We start from the raw sequence: 17,555 nt of genomic DNA, 5'->3' as shown, positions 1-17,555 counted from the left end.
GCTAAATGGATTGATTTTTAACTTTAAATAAAAGAAAAGCAGATACATCTCAGACCAAATTATAAATTCAGGCTGCTGTCAAAAGCAGGCGCATATATCCCACTAAAGTGCCCTAGTGCAGCCCTTTATACTGCAGGTGTGTGTTTGTTCTCTTTACTGACCTGTAAAAAATAATGTAATTATGGAAAAAGAAAAAAAAAACATATATATAATTTATAATTTAAATATATATATATATACATAAATATAAAATATATATTATATATATATATATATAAATATAAAAAAATATACATATATATATATATTTATAATTATATATATATATATATATATATATATATAAATATATATATAATTGTTAATGTAATTTATATATATAATTTTATTGATTTATTATATTAAATTAATTAATACTTATTTATGAAAAAATATTTATATATGTATATATAATAAGTATACATTTTTGTAATATAATAAATCTATACAATTTGTTAACATGTTTTTGCCCTTTCTAAATGGAGAATTTTTTATTTTTATTGCACTTTTCACAACACACATCATTTCAAAGCAGCGTTACAGAAGATCATGCATGAACAGAAAATGAAACTGTAATATCTATAATGTCTTAGAGTGATCATTGTGTAGTTGGATAAAATACGATTGTGAATTGTGTTTAAAAATAATTAAATTATAATGTATTTAGAGCCCCTGTGAGCAAGTCGAAGGCGACTGTGGTAAGGAACACAAAACTCCATAAGATGTTGATTAATGGAGAAAAATAACCTTGAGAGAAACCAGACTCACTGTGGGGGCCAGTTCCCCTCTGACTAACATCATGAATATAATGACAATATTAGTTATTTATGTGCAGTGCAGGTCATGGATTAAGATTAGTAAACTAAGTAAGTGTTTAAGTGTTTAAACAAAGATTTTGTATCAACTGTAAGATTAATGACTAATGTCTTTGAAGTCCATCCTGGATTAACTGCAGAAGTTCACATAGATGCATTGTCCTTTGTTAGTTGGCTGGTGAAGGCTTTTGTTGGCAATTAATTGATAGTCTATGTAGTCCATTTCAAGAGTGTAGTCCATCAACAGACCGAGGTGATGCAGGCAGAGATCAGTGTTCAACTGGCAGTTCAACTGGCAGGTCATTTCGGTTAGGTCTATCCTAAGTCCAAGGTTCAGGCAGTGGCATATGAAGTATCCCAAGTCTTACAGTTGGAGTTGGCATCAGTTCATCCTCTGAAGTCCATCGTAACAGACTGAAGTGATGTTTGGCTGGCACCGGCTGCATTTAGTCGTCATCACTCAGAGAAACATAGCAGTGGAGTCCAACATGAAGCAGGAACGGAGCTGGATCTGGCCGACTCTGGTTCGAGACGGGGTTACAAATAGAATAATATTAATGTAGATGCCATTAAATTTTAAGGAAGTTGTTTTTGCTGAAATATATGCTTACAAGACCTTCATGCTGTAAATTTGTTTTTATTTTGTATTTTTATATAGCTTAAATAAGTGCTGTGTGCTCAGGTGAAAACATGTATTTAATTGTTTCTTTATTTTCGGGGTTTGGGAGCCTTGAAAAAAAAAATCACTTTAAAGGGTTAAAAAAGTTTGTTAATCACTGTTGTAGTGAGATATCTGTGAAATGTTAACAATGAAATATTCTTGAATTAATTTGCCCAGTTGCTTTCATTTTGGGTCTAATTTAGATTATATTCTGTTTTTTTAATTTTCTGTATTTTTTCTATATTTTTATAAATATAAATATTAATATTTTTTCTCCAGAATACTTCTAATATACCGTCCTCAAGTACGCATGAATGTGTAGAAAACCGACAGCGCACACAAGCCAATCACATTCCCTTTTCTCTGCACTAATCCCGCCCACTGAAGTGACGCACAACAGACTATATAAGCATTCACTCCGCCCCCTGCCGGCCTTTTCTGTTCACTCGCATCATTGTGTTTGAGGTGCTCGGTCCTTCTCACGAAGCTAAGGCCTTTGAATCCGGCGACTAGCACCGTCAAATTTAGGCATCCACGTCTGAAACCGTAACCTGCTGAAAGAACAATGGCATCTGTGTCCGAGCTGGCCTGTATTTACTCCGCTCTGATCCTCCATGATGATGAAGTGACCGTCACGGTGAGTGTGAAGCGTTGAGTCGCGCTCTGATCCCGCGCCATTGACATCCGGGATACTGCCGCTATAACATGCACATGTTTCAATGTTTGCTTGTGTTTTTGTACATTACTATGTTATTTAACTAGGTCTAATGTGTTTGCATGACATAAGTGGTGATGTTTTAGTAAAATGAGTTAATTATGGAAACTAAAACACATGAATCAGTTCAACATGGAGACACGTGAGCTAATATTTACTTCCTTATTTTACACATATATCCGGAGTTATTTACAATAAATGCTTTAGTTTTCAGTTTTGAGATGGTTAACATGGCCATTGTCAGTGTTGAGTGTAATGCATTACTAAGTAATTCATTACTGTAAGTTTTTGTAAAAAAAAAAGTAAGGGATTACTTTTTCAGTAATTTAATTAGTTACTTCTGATGTAATTGTGTTAAATACTGTATAGATTATAGAACAATTCTATATAAAACAATAGTGAATTTAAATTTGAAATTTATTGTCTAATTTTAAATTTTGTTTTCTAATTTAATGCACCCCCTTAAAGTAGGTCCTTATGGTGGCGCAGTTACCTCAATCCGGGTGGCGGAGGACAAGTCTCAGTTGCCTCCGCTTCTGAGACCGTCAATCCGCGCATCTTATCACGTGACTCGTTGTGCATGACACCGCGGAGACTCACAGCATGTGGAGGCTCATGCTACTCTCCACGATCCACACACAACTTACCAAACGCCCCATTGAGAGCGAGAACTACTAATCACGACCACGAGGAGGTTACCCCATGTGACTCTACCCTCCCTAGCAACCGGGCCAATTTGGTTGCTTAGGAGACCTGGCTGGAGTCACTCAGCACGCCCTGGATTCAAACTCACGACTCCAGGAGTGGTAGTCAGCATCAATACTCGCTGAGCTACCCAGGCCCCTTAGCCCCCTTAAATTCTTTGGCCATCTTTCTATCCTTGTATTTTTCATCTGGTCAAGGTTGATAAGGGTTTTAGAAAGTAATTTGTCTTAAAAGTAATTGCATTACTTATTACTGAGTAATTAGTACAGTAATCTAATTACACTGTAGATGATGTAATTAGTAGTTAGTTAGAAAAAAATAACTTTTTTAGAGTAACTTACCCAACACTGGCCATAATAGATGAATATTACAATCTCTAAAAAAAACTATTCAGTTAACATAAATGACTGAAAGTAATTAAATTCACTGGTTTCATGTTGTCGGAGCACTGATGGTAATATGACGGTGTTTTAAGGGCTTAAGTTGCTGTAAGCGATTTCAAAAGTTCGAGATTTCACGGCGCACAAAGCAATGGTAGCAAATTAGCACTCAATTTCATTGCACCTTTTTCATCGATATCTATCAGGGAATATGGACATTTTCTGCTTATTTAATACAAAAAATCTCCTTTGCGACCCCTTTTAATTCTGAAAGTTATCTACCATTTAGTAATGCCAACTACAGAACACACAAGACATTTTAAAGTCAACAACAGTATAAGTTTCTATTTGTCATGCACTTGTATTACAGTTTCCACTAGGGATGCACAATATATCGGTATCGGCCGATAAATGTGCGTTTTAAAGTTATCGGTCCGATAATAAAATTTGGCTGGTATATTAAAGCTGATAAACTGTGGCTTTTTTAGGCACATACTACTCACCATGTGGGTTTTGATTGGTGCCTTCTGGCTTTACTATAGAGGATCATACTGGATCTGAGTAAAAACACTCCATTATACAGTCTTGTGTCACTTATGTCAATTAAAGCATATTGTTGTGTTAAGAGTGAGTTAGAGACTTGTTTGCATTCTTTAGTTTTGTCTTCACAGGTTTGAATCAAGAGCAATGCACTGCGTTGATAAAAGAAGCTCACTCATCAAATTAATTTTAAATTGCAGTCATTATGCTTTTTTTAATAAAGGGAAGTTGGACGTAGGAATGTAAAATGTCTTTATTTAACTGGTTCAAAGTAGGCTACATATGGTAAATTATTTAAAAGTTTTAGATGTTTCTTGCAGGTTTCTTGTTTTCTGCAATTGTTAAAAACAATCCACTTTACATGATTGATTTCATTAGATGTGGCTTTATGAGGTGAGCCTTTTGTTCCTGTAATCAGACACAAAATGTATATTTATATCCAGATATACCAAATATATTGGTATCGGCCAAAATATCCATCCCTAGTTTCCACCATTGAGTTAATGTTAACATTGCTGATGTTCAAACAGTTCTGTCTGAATGATTCATTTCTTTAATTTGGTTGTTTTCAGGAGGACAAGCTCAACGCTCTGATCAAAGCTGCCGGTGTGACCATCGAGCCTTTCTGGCCCGGTCTCTTCGCCAAGGTTTGTTTGAATCATCCATGTTTGGTTGGTTGTTTACATGCGCTCACTGTAGCTCCTATTAGTGTTAAATGGTAATTTACTGGCTTATCCGTTGATGCGTTTTTCCAAACCTGTGTGATTTATTCTCCTCCCCCTGTGGAACACAAAAGATGTAATGCAGTACTTTACTCAATCACCATTCACTTATTGCATCATTTTCCAATGGTGACTGATGCTTTCATTCTGCTGCATGGCTCATTTTGTCCCATGGATGAATAAGTCATATGGGTTTTGAACAACATGAGGGTGATCAGAAGTGGTTGACCAAGGTGGTGGAGGAAGAATCTCAGTTGCCTCTGTGTCTGAGACAGTCAACCCACGCAGTGGCTTTTTGAGCGTGTTGCCAGCGGCATCCACGCACAACTCACCACGCGCCCCACCGAGAACGAACCACGTTATAGAGACCATGAGGAGGTTACCCCATGTGACTCTACCCTCTCTAGCAACCGGGCCAATTTGGTTGCTTAGGAGACCTGGCTGGAGTCACTCAGCACTCCCTGGGATTCGAACTCGTGGCTCCAGGGGTGGTAGCCAGTGTCTTTTACCACTGAGCTACCCAGGACCCCTAACAAATCTGTAGATTTGAAACATTTGTGCTAATCGGACGAGCAAACATGGTTATCGGCCAATGCTGAAATCCACAAAATGGACCAATATCGTCCGATTTAATCAGATTGGCCGACATGTGCGAATGACTTGATCTTTTTGGCTGAATTATCCCTGAAATTGAGCAAGGTTGAAACTCATTTTAATTCTGAACATTTGCAAACCGTAATTATTAAAGCAATCTTTGTCTTGATTGAGCTGTGTATCTCAATGGGTTTTGAGTCCATTACTGGCTGTTATAGTGTAAATGTTTATGATGTTGAAGTGTTCGGTCTTCTGTGTTCAGGCTCTGTCCAGCGTTGACATCGGCAGTCTGATCTGCAACGTTGGTGCTGGTGGTGGTGCCGCTCCGGCCGCCGCCGCCGCTGCTGCTCCTGCAGGTGGAGACGCTCCAGGTAAATACACCTGTATTATTCAGCATGTTTCTGAATGGCTACAATTGTATTTCATATAGTCTTCAAACCAACTCCAGTGTTCAGTATATATTCACTGTTGTTCTAAACTTGTTTCTCGTTTGCTTTACAGCCAAGGAGGAGGAGAAGAAAGAGGAGAAGAAAGAAGAGTCCGAGGAGTCTGATGACGACATGGGCTTCGGTCTTTTTGACTAAAAATGCTGTTTTAATAAAAACTGAAGAAACCATATACATGCCTTTTGTGCCGTTGCATTGTGGGCTGGGTCTGGCTTGTCACATGTCGATATTAGCTTAGCTTATTTGAAATATATGCAACACTTGAGCTTTTATAACTACTATGCATTATGCATCAATGCACATCAGAAGACGACAACCAAGAGTAAAGATAACATTTTATTAGTTAAAAGTTCTGTACAGTTGTTTCTTCCTGAGAATAATTTACATCAATGACAAAAATGGATTCAAGATTGTTCTGTACACGAATCATTCTAATCAAACTCATAGGGGTTGTGTGGAAATGTGAAGAGTCGTTTTACAGAATAAGAGTCTTAAAATTAACTTTGAAGGCCGCTGTGCTTCAAGTGACTGATGTGTGACTATATTAGCTTCTGTCCCTGATCTAATGCTCACTTCAGGGTGACTTGATTTTCCATAATTTTAATATAAATCTTTGCCAAGCACTTTCATATAAGTAGCTGTGATTCCTTAAAAATGTTAAATATCACCGTTTGGCTTTAGAGTCACGAGTTATGTACACGAGATAGAATATCATCTGACAATGCAGGAGCACCTAGGTATTTGAGAAGTAATAATTTTGGCATATCAATAAGACAAAAAGGAAGCGTTTGTGATGTTTATGAGCCTTTGGAATATCGTAGGACCCCCTAATGAGATCTTGGCTCAGAGTTTTGTGTGGGTTCCAGTTGCAGGTTTCTCCAGCGCTGAGAACGGTTTTTTGAACAAGGAGACCTGATGATGAACTTCACTTCTGGATACAAAATAAGTCAAACGTGGCACTGCTAAAGGTTACAAAATAAGTGTTTATGACAAACGTTCTCCAGTAGAACATCAACGGTGATGAATCTATATAAAAAAAAAAAAAAACGTAACACCGGTGAGGACTTTTCTCATGAAGAGTTCGAAATGTAAGGTCCCATTGATGTTTGACTGCAGTACATGATGTTACGTGTTTGGACTCCGTAATGATCCAGCCATCATGGAGAAACTAGTGCGGCCGGTTGTGAGCTAACATCTTCAGTCGGGCTTGGTCGATCACGTCCAACAGGTTCTTGGCGTCTACGGCGAGTGCATGAGCTGCGGTGAGCATCTGTTTCTTGTAGTCCTGCTGTAAACTCGTCAACATGTACTGCTGCGCGAGTCGCATCTTACTGATGAGCTCCGCCAGGTCAGAGTTCAAGAGTTTCTGAGCCATCTCGATCTGAGAACAGACAACAGGACAGATGTTCAGAGTGGAATACTAGCTTACTCAAAGGGTTCCCACGACTAAAATTCACAAATGTGGCTTACAGCAAGTTTTACATGAACAAGAAATATTTGAGAGTAGAACACAAACATTTCTATGATTTTTTATTGAATTTTAAAATGTAAAAGTCGTGGAAATAATAAAAGTTAACAATTTTATACATTTCCATAATGTCTATAAATATCAAGATTATTTTAATTTCAACACGTTTTTCATGCATTTTACGATTTTAAGAATTTCCATGGCTTTTCTATAAATGTTAGGATTTTATTAATTTTTATGACTTCCATGAACACCACCATTTTATAAATTTCCATGTTTTTTTTATTTACGGTTTTATTAAATTTCATGACTTTTTCATGAATTTTAAGACTTAATTTCCATGATTTTCCCAAATATTTTAAGATTAATTGTTTTTAATTTTCATGAATTTTTCATGAATTAATTTCCATGATTTTCCCAAATATTTTAAGATTAATTGTTTTTAATTTTCATGATTTTCCCAAATATTTTAAGATTAATTGTTTTTAATTTTCATGATTTTCCCAAATATTTTAAGATTAATTGTTTTTAATTTTCATGAATTTTTGATGAATTAATTTCCATGATTTTTCATGAACTAAGATTTTATAAATTTCCATGTTTTTTTTTATTTAAGATTTTATTCATTTCCATGATTTTTCTATAAATTTTAAGATTTTTTATTTTTAATTTTCATGACTTTTTCTTGAATTAATTTTCATGATTTTTCATGAACTAAGAGTTTATACATTTCCATGTTTTTTTATTTAAGATTTTATCTATAAATAAAATATATACATTTTTAATTTTCAAAACTTTTTTCATGAATTTTAAGATAATATTAATTTCAATGATTTTTCTATAAATCAAGATTGTTAAAACATTTTCATGACTTTTTCATGAATTTTAAGATTTTTTAATTTCCATGATTTTATTCATTTTCCATGACTTTTCCATGAATTTTACGATTTTAATTACCATAAATGTTCTATTAATTTTACAATTGTATTAATTTCCATGACATTTCTATAAATATTAGGATTTTATAAATTTTCATGTCTTTTCTATTAATTCTAATATTTTATTTGTTTTCTATAACCGTGGAGAATTCAGCTTCATACTGCACATGCTGTAGGATATAAAGTTTTCAGTATTTGTATAACAAATAGTATGTAAAACAGCATGGAGTATGCAAAGATAAAGTATGTATACTGTGCACAAGATGTAAAATGTTCTGTATACTATACTCTGTTGCTAAAAAGTGTTGTATAGAGCCAGAGCACACTGTATGGTATACTATATGCCACAATATAAAGCGCTTGATTTGACCTTTCATTTCCAGTGTGATAAATGAACGAAGCAATTTAGTCACAATTTTTAACATCTCCTTTCTTACTCATTATTAGATAGTACTGCTAAAATATATGTCTTATACTAGATTGAACTGCTTGAAAAGTGTGCTTTGCCATATTCCTTATAAATGGCACTTGGTTTCATATTGTACATAGACATTTATGCATCAGTTTGTGTGTCCCTTGGTATTCAAACCCACAGTAATGCAATGGCACTCCAAAATGTTTAAGTGTGACTTAAAGTGTCCAAATACTTTAAGGGGTCAAACACTTAACTTGTAAAAGCTTCAGTACGAACCTCTCTGTGTGTGCTGGCTGGTAACACAGGTATAGTCTCGTCCACTGTAGCCAGTAAAGTCCTGAGGGCCAGTCCCACGTCCTGTGACGAAAGATCAGAGTAAAACCATTAAAACAGTTCAGACAGAGCCACATGTAGTGTTTATTCAACCCTTTTAACATGACTAACCTTCACCATGGGAACATATTCTTCAGGAGGTGCTGGTTGGATTCTGCTGGACATCTCAATAACCGCCTTCACAAGTCCCGTCACGTTCTCGTAAACTTTATCGTTGGAGCGGTCCAGGTTTGCTGTTGGTGGTGGACTGATCTCCTGAGGCTGGATCTGACAAGAAACACCAAACATGACATGGTACCATGTAGGATATGGAAAGTGCTGACACAGACTTTCATTTGTGCCACTAGAGGGCATCAACATAAAGTGTGTGTGTGTGTTGTAGTACACCGTTTAAACAGCAGGTGGCAGCATTGTCTATGTCTGAATCAGCTCTCTATACACTACAGCTACTGAACAAACTAATGAATCACAGGACAAACACATGATATATATGGGTGAGCTCAAGAGAACATTTCCAGATCATATTGCAATCCAAAAATGTAAAAATGTTAATACAGAGTTATACTTTGCTTATAGAAAATGTCATTTATTTTAGGGTGCAAAATGTAAAAAAAAAAAAATAATAATAATATACACACACATATATATATATATATATATATATATATATATATATATATATATATATATATATATGTATATATATTATGCTCAAACAGGCTTAATTTTCTTTGTGCAAATTATTTAAGAATAATTAAATAAAATATTATTATATTCTATATAATATAATATTTTATATAAATAAATATTTAATCATTAATTAATATAATATTTTATATAAATTAATATTTAATCATTGATTAATATTTTATATAAATACATATTTAATCATTAATTAATATAATATTTTATATAAATTAATATTTAATCATTAATTAATATAATATTTTATATAAATTAATATTTGTAAAAAATCTTTTTTTTTTTACTTTGTGGTAAAATGAGACATGTCTGTTTGATTCACCCATATAAATCACAAATGAGGTGAAATTTAATGACATATTGTTGTTAAAATGACAGATTTGTTGTTTTTGACGTCATCCTGACGATTGTAAAAATCAGAAGATTATGCGTAATTACACAGATTTATCAATAACATTTTTTAATAAAAATAAAAACATTTGACCACCTGTAATACTGAACAACAAATCATTGTACCAAAGTATGCAGTATATGGGAGAATCATATGAAAACTATAAAGACAATTTCCTGATCATATTTTACCCCAAAAATGGAAAGAAATGAATAAAAAGTTCAACTTTGCTTAAAGAAAATTAAAAATTTTTTAGGGTGCACAATAAGCTAAAACAGGCTGAATTTTCTTTGTGCAAAATATAACAATAATTAAATATAAATATCTTTTTTATATTCTACATAATACAATATAATATTTTAAAGAATTTAAAATTAATTTAATTATTTATTAATATAATTTAATACTGTAAGAAATTGATATTTTATTTTTTATTTATTTATTTACTTATTTATGTATTTTTATAATTTGGGGTAAAATGAGACCTTAGAGAGATTATAAATGAGGTGAAATGTAATAAACAACATCTTGGTCTTAAAATCTCAGATTCGTTTATTCTTGACGTGCCATCCTGACGTTCATGATGTGGAATTACACAGATTTATCAAAAGAGAATAAATAAACTCCAATTAATCATTCGATAACCCCCAGCAGAGGATAAAAACACACATTAAAGACAAATCAGACAAACAAGTCACAATCTTCACTAAAAGTGAGTTGGACGAGATAAGGTTAGTAAATTAATGTCAGAATAAGCACATGCTGTCTCACACAATAAAATCAAAATAATGTAATGACTTGCTCCGCCTCTGAAATGACTTTTCCTTTTATAATACGGTCTTTTGTTTTTAACCCCTCCCCTCTAACAATCTGCCTCCATTCTGTAATGTAACACCTGTTTTTAACAATGCAGTTTCCAATGGATGAAATCAGGGGCCGTCCTAAAAATGACTCAAACGGAATATTGTTATACACTGAATTATTATAGAGGTGCAAAGGGTTGCAGACATGTGCTGACATTAAATATATGAGTGTGAGAACAGCAGCCACTAGTGGACACATGATGAATAACACACACACACACACACACACACACACACACACACACACACAGATCTTACCCTCCAGGGCTACAGAACGAGCAACAGTGCAGCAAAAAGCAGACGTGTGTGAGAGTGAGGGGAGATGCAGGAAAAGAGAACAAACCATTATTAATAATAAATTCATGCAGCTTAAACATCATACAGATGAGGAAACATTGCTGAGTTGTGTGGTTTGAAATGAGCACAGTGTTTCGAGTTTTTAAGGTTATTGCATTTATACGGGGGTGTTCGAGTGCGGACGTTTCGAATGTCAAATAACATCCAAAGCAAACACGAGATGCCTGAGGTATGACGATTTATTATTTCCGCTTGTGTTAGGAGAAAAAGATGCTTTGTAGGACGTTTAATATAGTTGAATTTTTGAACTATTAGACTTCTCACGAGAATCCTGCAAATAACAAGACAAGCAGAACAAAATAAAGGGACATTTACTCCTTACATAAGAGCTACGAAAAAGAAAAATGGTTTACGAAAAAAAAAAAACTGGCAAAGTTGAACGCTACATGGACAGAAGTCGGACAAGTCAAGCTGGAATATTCCACATCCCGACTTTAACTGGAACACACATAGATAGATAGATGGAAATTTGTTTTCACCAGTCTGCTCCACAAACACAAAACATACAGACACCCACATTACATCATATGATCCCCCGCCCCGTGTACATGCATACAAATGATCAGTGCTATTGAGTTAATTTGTTCAGAGCAGCAATGGCTGATGGGACAAAACTTCTGCCAAAGCGAGCTCATTTCCATCTAGAGTCCTGTATCTGCGACTGGAGGGTAGCAGTGTAAAAAATGGATTCAGGGGGTGATCAGTGTCATTTGCTATTACTTTCACAAGATGTGTGGTGGCTCTGTCATTCATATCTGAAAGGATGGGAGTAGATAGGCTGATATAATATATAATACACTGTCTGGCCAAAAGAAACGTTGCCGTTTGGATTTAAGGCAGTGTTATGATCTGGGGTTGCTTCAGTTGGTCAGGTTTAGGCTCAGCAATGTTATGTGGCAATAAAATGAAGTCAGCTGACTACCTGAATGTACTGAATGACCTCAATGGATTTTTTCTTCCCTGACAGGACAGGCATATTCCAGGAAGACAATGCCAAGATTTATCGGGCTCAAATTGTGAAAGAGTGATTCAGCGAGCATGAGGAATCATTGGCCACCACAGAGTCCTGACCTTAACCCCACAGTCTTTGGGATGTGCTGGAGAAGACTTTACGGAGTGGTTCGACACTCCCGACGCTTTTTATCCAAAGCAACTTACAGTGCACTTATTACAGGGACAATCCCCCTGGAGCAACCTGGAGTTAAGTGCCTTGCTCAAGGACACAATGGTGGTGGCTGTGGGGATTGAACCAGCAACCTGATTACCAGTTCAGTGCTTTAGTCCACTACGCCACCACCACCCACGGTGGTATTGATGACTCCCGGTGGTTATTGATGACTCCTGGTGGTTATTGATGACTCCCGGTGGGTATTGATGACTCCCGGTGGTATTGATGACTCCCGGTGGTATTGATGACTCCTGGTGGTTATTGATGACTCCCGGTGGGTATTGATGACTCATGGTGGGTATTGATGACTCCCGGTGGGTATTGATGACTCATGTTGGGTATTGATGACTCCCGGTGGGTATTGATGACTCCCGTCATCAATACAAGATCTCGGCTGAAAATGAATGCAACTCTGGATGGAAATAAATGTTGTGACGTTGCATAAGGTTGTCGACACAATGCCATGACGAATGCACGCCATAATCAACGCTAAAGGCGGTCCAACGAAATATTAGAGTATGCAGCTGTTTTTTTGGCCAGGCGTTGTACAGTATATGATAATAAAAATCCATTTTAGGGTGCACCGTATAAAAAAAATCTTCATAGTCCTAAAAAATAGGACTATGTGCAAAATATAGATAATAAATAACCAAATAATTAAATATTTAATCTAAAATTAATATTCAAGTAATACAACATTTTAATGTTAAAGTAATAAATTAAATATCACATTTGATTTTGGGGTGAAATATGACCTGGAGATTTAACCACATGGATTATACTTTATTTAATAAACATCATTTAATAAGCATTTTTAATAAAGTTTAAGTCATCATCTGACTTTGACTGGAATGTGCATAATATGAGAACCATTTTGCAAACATTTACAAAAACAGTAAAACAAAATAAATGGTCTTCTCTGATTATAACCATACGCCTGCTAAACAAATCTTTCACAAAAAGACTGATGTCTCTGGGATGTTAAAATAAGGTTTTGACATCTCATGAGAATCCTACAAAGAAATGCCTGGAAGAAATAAAAAAGGAAAACTAAAAGAAGCTTAACTTACTTCTTACATAACTGCTATATATATATATATAAACATGGATTCCCAAAAAGTCTTGGCATACTCAAATGCCTGTGTGGCAGATGTCATGACTCCTCTGCATACGAGAGAGGGTCAGAAAACAAACTCTTTCTATCTTCAGACAGGACGGATGAGGATTTCCCCAGAGAGGGGAACTATAAACAATTGCTCTGTTCGGTGAACTTTCCGTGCACAATGGGAAAGAAGTTGCGCGTTGGGCTGAGTGTGTATGTGGTCATTGAGGGGTTGTTGAACAAGTTTTTTCTTTGAGGTTTGGCTGGATCGACTTTAGCAGCGCGAATGCGTTCAGCCGATTCTGCTGACAAAAAGCAACTCTATACCCTGTGTGTGTGTGTGTGTGTGTGTGTGTGTGTGTGTTTGTGCAGATATGTCGTGGGTTCAATGCTACCAAAGTGTGTTTCAGCCAAAAATGAAAATTCTGTCATTATTTACTCACCCTCATGTCGTTGCAAACCCGTATGAATTTCTTTCTTCCGTGAGGGTGATTAAATGATGAAAACATTTACATTTTTGGTAAAACTGTCCCAATAAGAGTTACAAGTTTCCAATTTATATTTGTACAGTTCGTCAGCAACCATTTCAAAGCAACATGCAAAACACAACAGCCAATCAGTGCATGCTGCACACTAGTTAGGGGTCATATGTCTCAGCATTCACCTTGATGCAAGTAAAAAAACAAACCAAAACATCATGCATGGTTAATTTAGATTGCATTAAAATACCTTGACACCCTCATTGTAACTGTCCACTGGGTTTAAGTTGGTCAGGTGACTCGGAGCGCCGGGACGGGGTGGTTTCTTTGGTGGTGCCACATGTTCTGTTAACACAGTGAGGAACAGAGTTAGTCCATGTTATGTGCTGCTTTAAACCTAAAATTGTGTCCTACAAATTGGTTATTACTCATTACAAAAAGGACAGTTCTAACTTTAAATTCTGATTGGATGAGTCGCATTCGAAACATTGTTTTTTTTCAATAGGGATTTCAATGTGAAGCAAAAAAAGTACTTGAAAATCAGACAAAAATAAAACTGTGTGCTTTAATGGGGTCTGGAATGAGGGATTGAACTACAATCCCATGAAGCATTGCAAACGACACAATCAAATGAAAAACTATTGATTAAAAGTTTTTGACTTTTAAGTACAGAAAGAATATTTTTTTAAGGTTATTGCAAAATATTCAAATATATGCAAATATATAAGTTGTTTGAGAGTGTTGGGAGAGCGACTCGATTGCGTCATTCACAGTGCATCATGGGAGTGGGCGGAGCTGCAGAGCTCTTTTTGCACGCATTGTTTGCCCTGATTCTCTGATTGGCGGATCTCTCATCAGGATTATGGGCAGTGTAGTTTTTCAGCGGGAATACTGCTATTTAACACAATTTGTTTTTAAATTAAGTTGAAATAATGCAGACTGATGGCTTCAACAGAAGCATACACCATCGATTAACAACCTCAGCGCTCACAGTAGGTCTGACTTTAAAGGTTTATAAGTTATTGTTTTTTTCGTTTTGTTTTTTCTACTTTCTCCCCAATTGGAATGCCCAATTCCCAATGCACTGTAAGTCCTCGTGGTGGCGTACTGACTCGCCTCAGTCTGGGTGGCGGAGGACGAATCTCAGTTGCCTCCGCTTCTGAGACTGTCAATCCGCACATCTTATCACGTGGCTTGTTGAGCACGCGCTCAACAAGCCGCGCGTGCTCAACCGCGGAGACGTAGCGCGTGTGGAGGCTTCACGCTATTCTCCGCATCATCCACGCACAACTCGCCACGCGCCCCACCGAGAGCGAGAACCACATTATAGCGACCACGAGGAGGTTACCCCATGTGACTCTACCCTCCCTAGCAACTGGGCCAATTGGTTGCTTAGGAAGCCTGACTGGAGTCACTCAGCACGCCCTGGATTCGAACTAGCGACTCCAGGTGTGGTAGTCAGCATCTTGCTGAGCTACCCAGGCCCTCGTTTATAAGTCATTGTTAAAAATCAATTCCCCTTTGAGGGAAATGAATGGGATTTTTACTTCCTGCAAAAGGAACTCTATTGATTTGCCAAGCTGTGATGTTGCTTGGCAAGCATAAACAGCCAACAGTTAGACTAATGACCTATAGTACTTGGCAGAATAATTGTTCATCTTGATCATTAATATTAAAAAATTTTTGTATCTTACCTGCTTTCCCCACCGGCTGGTAAACGTGCTGATTCCTCATCTGAAAGACAACACAATCGCAAACAAGCATTTAGAAAAACACAGCCTCAGTTCATCTTTGGACTTCAGTTTTACTGCAGACTGGCTTCCTGCTGCCCACCCTGTGGAATTGTGGGTAGTTTGTTGGAAGCATGACATATTTCAGCGTCTTAAGGCCGAATCCAAAACTGAGTTTCACCCATCAGATCTCAGCAAACACTTCACTCTCATCCTGCAGAGCTGTTCTGCCTCTTCCTGCATGTGCTCGGTTCTGTAATTATGGGCTGAAAATGATGCTGGTTTGCGGGCGATCTTACGAGCTGACGCCTGTTTTTGGCTCATTATCCAGTAGAGATGATAGTGGCACTCTGGATTCCTGCCTGTGGCTGTTTCTGCCACTGTCACACCCCAAAATACCCCTCTCATTTACCCCACCAGCACAAACATACATCTCCCCCACAGAAAGGTATTCCTTTCTTAAATATCTCCAGTAAATGAAGTCCTTTAAAGGGCGAATCTTACAAAACCTGTCATAAAAACATGTCCAGGTCATATTTCACCACAAACTCAAAAGAAAGGATTAAGAAATAATTTTTTTGCTTAGAGAAAGTAAAGCCTATTTTTTTAGCTTTTGTTCATTGACATTATTTTTTATAACAATTAAAAATACCTCTTCCCCTCCAAACTTTAATATTAACATTATATGACAATCTTATTTTCGCTTCTCTATTGTAAAAAAAAAAAAAAAATGTAAATTGTAAAGTATTCATACATCATGGTGGTATGTTATACTAGCTTTAATTATATTTTTAAATTCTGTTTTTCTGTAATGAGAATCTATTAATAAACATCATTGAGAATAATGTGAACTACAAAACAACATTCAGATGCATTAAGATAATTAAACCAAATGTTGTCACCGTGCTCTCCCAGCCAGTTCTGGTGCCAAGGCCAAAAAATAAATCAGAAAAACAAGAGGAGGTCTGCACTCTGAAAAATGTATTTAGAAGAGTTTTTTCTTTTACAGCAGAGGAATAAAAATGAATTAAAAACTTAAAATACATTTTCACATTAAAGCAGATAAATCGCAAAAGAAAACATTCAGATGCATTACAGTATGAAGTATTGGTAGAAAAAAATGTGTTGTAATTGTCATGAATTTAAGCACTTTTTCATATTAAAGCACAAATATTGTAAAAGAAAAAAACATTCAGATGCATTTACGGTAATGACAATTTGTGGGGGAAAATGTGCTTAATTGCCATGCAAATAATGTCACCATGCAAAAAAAAAAAAAAAAAAAGTATAGTCCTAAAAATAGCCTTTATTTTCTTTATGCAATATACCGTATGTATGTATGTGTGTGTATATATATATAAAATGACTTTCTTTTAGATTTCGGATGCAATGTGACCTTAGGTTTTTATGAGATTCACTGTAATGTTAAGGCCTCACTTTTAAAGTTATTGTAAGACTTACGATTAATATGATCAATATTAAAAGGTAGAACAGGAAGTGAGAGAGATTTGTTGTCCTCGCTATGACACTCTAAATCTCCCTTTTAAAATGAAAACAAACAGGGAATTCTGGGAACTCACCGGTCCCTGGAGAGCGCCGTCCTCCCGGTCAATACTGCCCCTTGAATTCCTCGACTCCAGCTTCTAAACACAAACACAAGCAATTATTAAAAATATATCAACTGATGATCAAAATCATGCATCACTCTCAAAGATGACTCCAGCAGCTCAACCTGTATAAATGAATCTTCTTCATAATCACAATCTTGCAAATCCACCTCACTAACCACAAAACAGAGCCGCAAACGTTCCAGCTAGTTATTTAGCCATAAACCAAATTATGCATCAAGATATCTGTGATGAAAACGCAACCAGAAAATCTCTACAGCTGATCTCAGAAGCACATCAAGAACTTTCTATCCCAAAAGAAACCTTTCATACTTTAACTTCAGTTACCGGCTTTCCGAAACAGAACTTGAAGAGGTGCATCCTC

The 17,555-nt window shown here is 36.0% G+C and overlaps 2 protein-coding genes across 21 annotated transcripts in view; one reads left to right on the top strand and one right to left on the bottom strand.

Moving 5' to 3' along the window:
* Nucleotides 1-1,949: 1,949 nt before the first annotated feature.
* Nucleotides 1,950-5,789, top strand: LOC127420674 (60S acidic ribosomal protein P1-like). The gene is made up of 4 exons (XM_051663124.1): nucleotides 1,950-2,152; nucleotides 4,428-4,502; nucleotides 5,434-5,542; nucleotides 5,673-5,789. Exons 1-4 carry the CDS (start codon nucleotides 2,081-2,083, stop codon nucleotides 5,753-5,755), a joined length of 339 nt encoding a protein of 112 aa, XP_051519084.1. The 5' UTR covers nucleotides 1,950-2,080; the 3' UTR covers nucleotides 5,756-5,789.
* A 151-nt stretch (nucleotides 5,790-5,940) lies between these two features.
* LOC127420662 (focal adhesion kinase 1-like) overlaps nucleotides 5,941-17,555 on the bottom strand; it is a 103,980-nt gene continuing 92,365 nt past the window's right edge. For 19 of the 20 annotated variants that reach the window (XM_051663091.1, XM_051663092.1, XM_051663094.1 and 16 more), the window contains 6 exons: nucleotides 17,144-17,206; nucleotides 15,528-15,567; nucleotides 14,084-14,178; nucleotides 8,883-9,038; nucleotides 8,715-8,795; nucleotides 5,941-6,998 (listed from right to left, as the gene is read on the bottom strand). In XM_051663091.1, coding sequence (XP_051519051.1) covers nucleotides 6,786-6,998; nucleotides 8,715-8,795; nucleotides 8,883-9,038; nucleotides 14,084-14,178; nucleotides 15,528-15,567; nucleotides 17,144-17,206 — 648 coding nt within the window. In that variant the 3' untranslated portion in view covers nucleotides 5,941-6,785. The remainder of the gene's footprint in view (nucleotides 6,999-8,714; nucleotides 8,796-8,882; nucleotides 9,039-14,083; nucleotides 14,179-15,527; nucleotides 15,568-17,143; nucleotides 17,207-17,555) is intronic. The other variant, XM_051663093.1, reaches the window with a different exon arrangement.

The sequence above is a fragment of the Myxocyprinus asiaticus genome, chromosome 30 (assembly GCF_019703515.2).
Source record: "Myxocyprinus asiaticus isolate MX2 ecotype Aquarium Trade chromosome 30, UBuf_Myxa_2, whole genome shotgun sequence".
Taxonomy (NCBI): domain Eukaryota; kingdom Metazoa; phylum Chordata; class Actinopteri; order Cypriniformes; family Catostomidae; genus Myxocyprinus; species Myxocyprinus asiaticus.
Note: the sequence above shows the minus strand (reverse complement) of the source record. Positions and strands in the feature narration are given on the sequence as shown.